Source organism: Myxocyprinus asiaticus, chromosome 32, assembly GCF_019703515.2.
Source record: "Myxocyprinus asiaticus isolate MX2 ecotype Aquarium Trade chromosome 32, UBuf_Myxa_2, whole genome shotgun sequence".
In the NCBI taxonomy this organism is placed as follows: Eukaryota; Metazoa; Chordata; class Actinopteri; order Cypriniformes; family Catostomidae; genus Myxocyprinus; species Myxocyprinus asiaticus.
Genome location: NC_059375.1, coordinates 44,554,608 through 44,564,607, shown reverse-complemented (window position 1 = coordinate 44,564,607; position 10,000 = coordinate 44,554,608). Strand labels below are relative to the sequence as shown.

General features: G+C 38.4%; 1 protein-coding gene across 1 annotated transcript in view; it reads left to right on the top strand.

Annotated features, from left to right (window-relative positions):
- The first annotated feature begins 442 nt into the window (after nucleotides 1-442).
- Nucleotides 443-10,000, top strand: part of lhpp (phospholysine phosphohistidine inorganic pyrophosphate phosphatase) — a 10,465-nt gene continuing 907 nt past the window's right edge. The window contains exons 1-6 of the mRNA XM_051667933.1: nucleotides 443-599; nucleotides 1,133-1,320; nucleotides 2,496-2,649; nucleotides 3,040-3,103; nucleotides 3,311-3,403; nucleotides 6,288-6,379. Coding sequence (XP_051523893.1) covers nucleotides 448-599; nucleotides 1,133-1,320; nucleotides 2,496-2,649; nucleotides 3,040-3,103; nucleotides 3,311-3,403; nucleotides 6,288-6,379 — 743 coding nt within the window. The 5' untranslated portion in view covers nucleotides 443-447. The remainder of the gene's footprint in view (nucleotides 600-1,132; nucleotides 1,321-2,495; nucleotides 2,650-3,039; nucleotides 3,104-3,310; nucleotides 3,404-6,287; nucleotides 6,380-10,000) is intronic.

Sequence of the window (10,000 nt, the reverse complement as noted above, 5' to 3'; positions counted from 1 at the left end):
GTGTACAGTGATAGAGTTCAAGTTATTCAGTGTGATGCAACTCTCATACTTTATTATAGAGGAGCACATCTCATTTCACTCACAGTACTGAGTTTATTAACATATGGCAATACAAATGGTATTCTTTAAAGTGCCATGACATACCACGTAAATACCGTGGTACTACATTAATATGACAATCATTCAGTACAGTCAAAGTACCATATTTATAATAAACCGATAACATATCTGTGCAGTTCTGCTACAGTATGTTATTCTGATTGATTGAAACGGGGCGGGCTATATATTTTACTGATATATTTCAAGCAATATAGCCATTTCATGTGTAGTATGCAAATAAAGTGAGTAAATAAATAATCTGACAGCACTTTTAAATTGAAAAATCAAAACGTGCACTTCCTGTAGGAAGAGACGAACTACATCTCCCAGAAGCCCCGGTCGGTGCGCATGCGCAGACGCGTTATCAGTATGGCTGTAGTCAGTAGTATGGAGTGTGTGAAGAGTGTTAGAGGAGTGATTTTAGACATGTGTGGAGTTCTGTATGACAGCGGAGAGGGTGGAGGACAACCAATACACGGATCTGTGCAAGCAGTGAAGAGGTGACGTGAATGATTAGTTTAAATGAAGTTAAAATTAAAACACAATTAGTGCATTTCACTTACTCTTAGTTGCATATTAGTTTGATTTCATAAACACGTTTATTAACATATGACTTGGGAAGTCATTTAATCATGCACTGATTGAACTCTTGCGTAATAAACTGTTTGTAAGTTCAGAATAGCATACTACCAAAGTACTTCTACTATTTCTAGAGTGTGCAGTATGCATATGTTGTGCAGTATACAGTTTCAGTGTGCATAGAATATCTGGATGACCCAGCCTTCTACATATGCAGTAAACATTGAGCACACTGTGTAGAATATTATGGGTGTGGCTGAGTTTAGAATGGAATACTGCCATACTACTCTTATAAAGAGGTGGACTGATATATCGGTTTTACGGATTAATCTGTGCCGATATTTGCTTTTTGGAACTATCGGTTATCGATAAAAATCTATGCCGATTTGTATTTTTTCATTCCTACACTATCTAGTAGTGAAATAAAAACAATCACTGACATCTCATTTATCAGGTTAATGGATTCTGGTCTAATCGTTCGGTTCTGCACTAATGAGACTCAAAACACGCGTGAGAAGTTTGTGCAGAAGTTGCAGCGCATGGGCTTTGACATCAGCGTGAGTCACGTGTTCTCACCTGCGCCTGCGCTCATCCGCATCCTTAGAGAGAGAGGACTACAGCCACACCTGCTGGTGCACGACGGTACTACACACACACACACACACACACTGACACAAACACACACACACACACACAGATACACGCACACACTGACACACAGACTCACACTCACACATACACACACACTTACACACACTCACATACACTGACACATACACGCACACACTGACACACAGACTCACACTCACACATACACTCACACACATACACTGACACTCACACACAAACACACACGCACTGGCAGACAAACACACACACACACTGACACAAACACACAGATACACACACTGACACACAAACTCACACTCACACATACACACACACTTACACACAATCACATACACTGACACACACTTACACACACACAAACATACACTGACACTCACACACATACACTGACACACACACAAACATACACACACACACACTGACACACACACACACACTCACACACAAACATACACTGACACACACACTTACACACACACACACACACAGACATACACACAAACATACACTCACACACAAACATACACTTACACACACACATATACTGACACACACACTCACACAAACATACACACACACACACTCACACACACACATACACTGACACACACACTCACACACACACTCACACACATACACTGACACACACACACACACACACACACACACATACACTGACACACACACACACACACACACACACACATACACTGACACACACACACACACACACACACACATACACTGACACACACACACACACACACACACATACACTGACACACACACACACACACACTCACACACACACACACACACACTCACACACATACACTGACACACACACACACATACACTGACACACACACACACACACACACACACACACACACATATACACTGACACACACACACACACACACACACACACTCACACACTGACTCACACACTCACACACACACTCACACACACACACACACACACACACACACACACTGACTGTCCCTGCAGGAGTATATCTAGGAGAATAATGAAGATTCTGTCATGTTCATAATGTTCTAAACGACGTTCTTCTGTGGAATGTAAAAGTAGATGTTTATTAGAAAGTTCCACAGAAGGAAGAGAGTCTTATGGGTTTGAAACAACATAAATGAAGACCACAAATGTTGTATGTGTGTTTTCTCAGATCTGCTGCCAGAGTTTGACGGTGTTGATAGAAGTTCTGCAAACTGTGTTGTAATCGGAGACGCTGCAGAAAACTTTTCCTACCAGAATCTGAATGAAGCGTTTCGTGTTCTGATTGGACTGGAGAAGCCGCTTCTCTTTTCACTGGGTCGAGGGTGAGACGGACATTCACTCACACGTCTGACAGACAGAATCAACATGTTCAGTGTTTATCGGTGAAGCTGCTGTGTGTAATTGTTTAAATACTTTCTCGTATCTCAGTTTAATGTTCAGAGTCTCTGATTGGTAGTTTGACTCCTGAAGACGCTCACAAAACATTGCTCTGTTTGTTGGAGCGGTTTGACACTCAGTGTGAGTTTTGGGGCGGGACTATCTGTTTGTTTGACCAATAGAAGACTGTTGCTGTTTTTTTGCAATTCCATTTGGTGACACACTGCAGCTTTAAATGTTTCCAGAACAAATCACTCCTTTAAAAGTGAATAAATAATGACTATATGAATGATTTAAACAGTAGGTGTAGTTTCACATATTTTGTTTTGTTTCAGACGCTACTATAAGGAGACGGACGGACTGAAGCTGGATGTGGGAGTGTTCATGAAAGCTTTGGAGGTGAATACTACAGGTCAAAGGTCACGCTTGTCAGATTTAGTCTCAGTGAATGTGGTTTGAATCTCATTGTTATACGTAAAGAGAGTGAATGAAGTGAAGTAATATGTGACGCACATGAACACATGAACATTCATCATAAAGACTAAAACACTGAACTATCACAGAATAACAGACCCTGAGATGATGAGGGTGTGTGTGTGTGTTCAGTACGCGTGTGATATTGAAGCGGAGGTCGTCGGTAAACCAGCACCAGGATTCTTCCAGAGTGTGTTGAGCGACATGAACCTCCAACCACATGAGGTGACACACAAACACACACAATTTAATATGGTTTATTTGCAGGACACATGTTTGTACGTTTATATTGTCTTAACCTGTGTTAAGTGAAAATAGTGCAAAGTAAATGAAAGAAGATAAAAAGATACAGAGTAATGACAGATAAAATGGATATGATTATAAAATAAAGACAAATCATGAAAATGAAAAAGTAGTGCTAACACTTTTACTGCACAGTCACATCTGTCTGTCTTTATCTCTGTCTGTATCTGTCTGTCTCTATATGTCTGTCTCTCTCTGTATATGTCTATCTGTCTGTCTGTGTATCTGTCTGTCTCTATGTCTGTCTCTCTCTCTGTATATGTCTATCTGTCTGTCTGTGTATCTGTCTGTCTCTATGTCTGTCTCTCTCTCTGTATATGTCTATCTGTCTGTCTGTCTGTATCTGTCTGTCTCTATGTCTGTCTCTCTCTCTGTATATGTCTATCTGTCTGTCTGTGTATCTGTCTGTCTCTATGTCTGTCTCTCTCTCTGTATATGTCTATCTGTCTATATTTGTCTATCTGTATTTGTCTATCTGTCTGTATCTGTCTATCTGTCTGTCTGTATCTGTCTATCTGTCTGTCTGTTTCTGTCTATATTTGTCTCTCTGTATATGTCTATCTGTCTATATCTGTCTGTCTGTCTGTATTTGTCTGTATGTCTATCTGTCTGTCTGTATATGTCTGTCTCTATATGTCTATCTATCTGTTTGTATCTGTCTGTATCTATCTGTCTGTCTCTCTGTATATGTCTATCTGTCTATATTTGTCTATCTGTCTGTATCTGTCTGTCTGTTTCTGTCTATATTTGTCTATATTTGTCTCTCTGTATATGTCTATATCTGTCTGTCTGTCTGTATCTGTCTGTCTCTATATGTCTATCTATCTGTCTCTCTCTCTCTCTCTGTATATGTCTATCTGTCTATATTTGTCTATCTGTCTGTATGTCTGTCTCTATATGTCTATCTGTCTATATTTGTCTATCTGTCTGTATGTCTGTCTGTATATGTCTATCTGTCTATATCTGTCTGTCTGTCTGTATTTGTCTGTCTGTATCTCTGTCTGTCTGTCTGTATCTGTCTGTCTCTTTATGTCTATCTATCTGTCTGTATCTATCTGTCTGTCTCTCTGTATATGTCTATCTGTCTGTATCTGTCTGTCTGTTTCTGTCTATATTTGTCTATATTTGTCTCTCTGTATATGTCTATATCTGTCTGTATCTGTCTGTCTGTCTGTATCTGTCTGTCTCTATATGTCTATCTATCTGTCTCTCTCTCTCTCTCTGTATATGTCTATCTGTCTATATTTGTCTATCTGTCTGTATGTCTGTCTCTATATGTCTATCTGTCTATATTTGTCTATCTGTCTGTATGTCTGTCTGTATATGTCTATCTGTCTATATCTGTCTGTCTGTCTGTATTTGTCTGTCTGTATCTCTGTCTGTCTGTATATGTCTGTCTGTCTGTATCTGTCTGTCTCTTTGTCTATCTATCTGTTTGTATCTATCTGTCTGTCTCTCTCTCTCTATATATGTCTATCTGTCTATATTTGTCTATGTCTGTATATGTCTATCTGTCTATATCTGTCTGTATGTCTATCTGTCTCTCTGTATATGTCTGTCTGTCTGTCTGTCTGTATCTGTATGTCTATCTGTCTCTGTCTGTATATGTCTGTCTGTCTGTATCTGTCTGTCTCTTTGTCTATCTATCTGTTTGTGTCTATCTGTCTATATTTGTCTATGTCTGTATATGTCTATCTGTCTATATCTGTCTGTATGTCTATCTGTCTCTCTGTATATGTCTGTCTGTATCTGTCTGTCTCTTTATGTCTATCTATCTGTTTGTATCTATCTGTCTGTCTCTCTCTCTCTATATATGTCTATCTGTCTATATCTGTCTGTATGTCTATCTGTCTCTCTGTATATGTCTGTCTGTCTGTCTGTATCTGTATGTCTATCTGTCTCTGTCTGTATATGTCTATCTGTCTATATCTGTCTGTATGTCTATCTGTCTCTCTGTATATGTCTGTCTGTCTGTCTGTCTGTATCTGTATGTCTATCTGTCTCTGTCTGTACATGTCTATCTGTCTATTTCTCTGTCTGTCTGTTTCTGTCTGTATTTGTCTATCTGTATATATGTATCTGTCTGTCTGTCTCTCTGTATATATCTATCTGTTTGTATGCCTATCTGTCTGTCTCTGTATGTATGTATCTGTCTGTATCTGTATGTCTATCTGTCTGTATCTTACTGTCTGTCTCTCTCTGTCTGTATCTGTCTATGTCTGTCTGTTGGTCTCTGTCTGTATCTGTGTCGGTATATATGTATCTGTCTCTCTGTATATATCTATCTGTTTGTATGTCTATCTGTCTGTCTATGTATGTATCTGTCTGTCTATCTCTGTATATATCTATCTGTTTATATGCCTATCTGTCTGTCTGTGTCTGTATTTGTCTGTCTGTCTGTATGTATGTATCTGTATATCTGTATGTCTATCTGTCTGTATCTTACTGTCTGTCTGTATCTGTATGTCTATCTGTCTCTATCTTACTGTCTGTGTCTGTCTGTCTGTTGGTCTCTGTCTGTCTGTATATATGTATCTGTCTATCTGTCTCTCTGTATATATCTATCTGTTTGTATGTCTATCTGTCTGTCTCTGTCTATATCTGTCTGTCTGTTTGCATGTATCTATCTGTCTGTATATCTGTCTGTCTGTATATGTCTCTCTATCTATGTCAATCTGTTTGTATGTATCTGTCTGTCTGTCTGTATTTGTCTATCTGTCTGTATCTGTCTGTCTGTCTCTCTGTATATATCTATCTGTTTGTATGTTTATCTGTATCTGTCTGTCTATATCTGTCTGTCTGTCAGGTGGTGATGATCGGTGATGATCTGGTGAATGATGTCGGTGGCGCTCAGTTTTGTGGTATGAAGGGAGTTCAAGTCAGAACCGGGAAATTCAGGTGAGTGTGTTTGTGTGAACTGCACTGCAAACATCATACACACCTTGTCCTGACCCTTGACCTCTGAGAACTCTCTGAATGTCAATTTGAAACGAACTGTATTTTAAAAAGCACTATAGAAATGAAATAGAATCAAATGAGTTTTAGTGAGTCTGTATGAAGTTTGTGTTTGTTGTTCTAGTGTGTGTGTGTGTGCGTTTTGTGGCCAGCAGGAAATGATCATCAGATCCTCTTAACCTCTTCTAAGTCCCGCCCCTTCCTCTGATCTGATGTGAGATGTCATGATAATCTTTATAATTCATGACAGTTGTGTTTCTAGAACTGATTTGAGAACAGTGATGTGAGAGTTCAGTGTGACGTGCCGTTTGCAGGAAGTGTTTCGCACCATTAGCTTCTCTAAACCGCCGGCGCTCTGCTCTGATTGGCTGAAGGTAATGACTAGTGTCACTATGAAACAAACTCCCATGACCACAACAGACAGAGACGCGCTCGAGATCAGAGTGATTTACACCAGAGAGTATACAGTGAGGTCAAAGATCATTCGCTCACAGCAGCGGTTCTTGAACTTTCTCAGTCCAGGACTTAAATATGTCATTGTGTGTTCTCCCACGCTCACAGAACCGTCCATATGCTGTATGTACTACAGTATATATGCTGAACAATTATTAATCTTTCACAGACTTAACAAGATGAAAAAAATAATTTAACTGAACATACAAACATGCACACTCTCAAACTGTAGAAATCAACTAAAAAATGTTGAAACTAAAACTCAATTACATCCAGTTTGGAAAGCATCATATTACGCAAGCATTTCAACCATAGTTACTGAAGTTATTTTTAATAAAATACAAAATGATACCACATAAAACTGATGGCAGCTTACTAGTCAGGAAAAGATTTAAAGTTTTATAGGAGGCCTAGTAACAGTAATTGCAGTAACTATGGTATTTTGGCACAAACTAACTGATGTTAGTTTAAGAGATGCTGGCTTACAGGAAAAGTTCAACCACAAATGACAATTTTGCCATCTTTTAATCAGAATGTTGGTCTTATAACAGTTCATTCAATGAAGGTCAATAGTGACTGAGGCCTAAAATCTCCTTTTGTGTTTCATACGGGTTTAGAACAACATGAGGGTGAGTAAATTATGATGGATTATCAGTTTAAGAAGTTCAGTCTGACTCGTATCTCACGCCGTTTAATCGCACAGCCACTAATGAGGCAGAATTTCCTGTTGGGTTCCTCCCCGTCATGATAACACTCAATGTAAACACACACACACACACAGCGTCTGAACACACACACACACAAGGTTTGTGTAGAGAAGAGCTCCGATTCATTTAGACAACTGTGATGTGCTGATCTCTGTCAGTCATGTACACAGTATTTAGAGGTGAGGGGTCAGAGGTCAGAGCACTTGAATATTTAGAAATGAATTAAGAATAATTCTTTGATTTATAGTCGTGTGTTTGAGCTCTTTAAAATTGGTAAAACTGGCTTAACTCCACTGGACCCGCAGGTGGGTCGAAGAGGGGCACTATATCACGAAAACAGTTTACACTTAAAACATTAAAGTCTCTGTAAACATAACTCAGACATATGAGGTATCATTTGAAAGCTGAGCTTTTCAGAGATAACCATCACTTCTGCATTTATGTTACTTAAAATAACAAAATAAGGCCTCGAAACATTCGTGTTGAAAATTAGCGCCCCCTAGAGGTAATGGGGTAGAAATATTTATATAAAATAAAAGTCCTTCACATAGCACCTAAATGGACAAGTCATATATCAAATGAAAGCTCTCATTCTCAGGAATGTGACTGTACAGTTTATTTTGTTGCACTAATACCACAGTTCAAAATATTTTCAAAAGAATCACAAAGTGAAATATGATTTCTGTAAGTCATCAAATACAAATGTCTCTTTTATGCACTGATAACTGCTGCTGTAATCCCCAAATAGACAAAAACTTTATATCTGCTTTTATTTTAGGAAGTTTTCTAAAAAATGAGCCATTTTTTACTTGTCTGTGAGTTTGCTTGTGTGAATAATCCAATGTTATATCTTAGATGTCCAGAACAAAATATGCCATCCAGAAGGAAAAGCATACAAAACAAATTATCAGAAACATGTGTTATCAACTATTAATGAATCAATGGTGCAAAGGGGAGGATCTCAGCTTTCTAATGACACCTAGATTGATCTTCTAGTCCACTCAGAGGCCGAGATATTCAATGAAATAATGAGGGTGTTGCTTGAACTGAAAATTAGACTGAATGTCTATGGACGAGCACATCTGTGAGGGATAAAATGTGTTAGAGCGCCACCTACATTTCACATCTGTATATTGTGATGGAATGTGATAGAGAAAATATATTTTATCTAGTGCTTTCTGCCATCTAGTGGAATAAAATGAGACTATTCAAAGTGATGTAGAGTGAACAGAACCAGAATTACATGCTTACAAAGTTAGGACAAAAATGAAAAAATATATAATTTTTTCAAAAACTTTATTATAAAATTAGAAACATATACAATATTATTTATGAATGATTGGAGTCTTTTTCTTATTTGGTGGGATTTCTGAAAAAATTAGACACATTTTTTGCAAGTAGTCCACAGTATGTGTGAACGGTGAGATTTTAAATTTGAGTGTGAAAAATTGTGCACACACACACACAAACAAACACACATACAAATACACACATACACAAACACACACACATACAAACACACACACATACAAATACACACACACATGCACACACATACAAATACACACATACACAAAACACACATGCACACACATACACAAACACACACACATACAAACACACACACGCATACACATACAAATACACACATACACAAACACACACACATACAAATACATACACACAAATACACAAACACACGCATACAAATACACACACATGCATACAAATACACACATACGCACACACATACACAAACACACACATACAAATACACACACACGCACATACAAAAATACACACACACGCACACATACAAAAATACACACATACAAATACACACACACAAATACACACATGCACACACACAAACACACACGCACACATACAAACACACACGCACAAACACACATACAAGTACACACACACACATACAAATACACACACACACACACACACACACACACATACAAATACACACGCACACATACATACAAACATAAACACACATACAAATACACACACACACACACACACACAAGGCGGCTTGTGAACATGCTGATTGGGTGATTCTCAGTGATCTGTTTATGAGTCTCTTGTCTATCAGTATCAAGTCTGGTCCACACTGCAGTTTATTCTGGAGATGAACCGGTCACTGAGACAGGAAGTGACCATCTGACTAACATTAAAATAACTGCACAGTCATGTGTGTGTAGTTGATCTGCCTCAAACTGGGTCAGATCCAGTGACAAGTTCATCCTCAGAAGTGTTGATCACGGTGGCAGTGTTGTGATTTTGTATTTTAAATCGGTTTATGATTGCATCGGGGAGCCCCGCCCTCTCATTTACAGTTGTCAGTCTGTGATTGGTCAGTGCTTTCTCATTACAGGTTTGATGATCAATA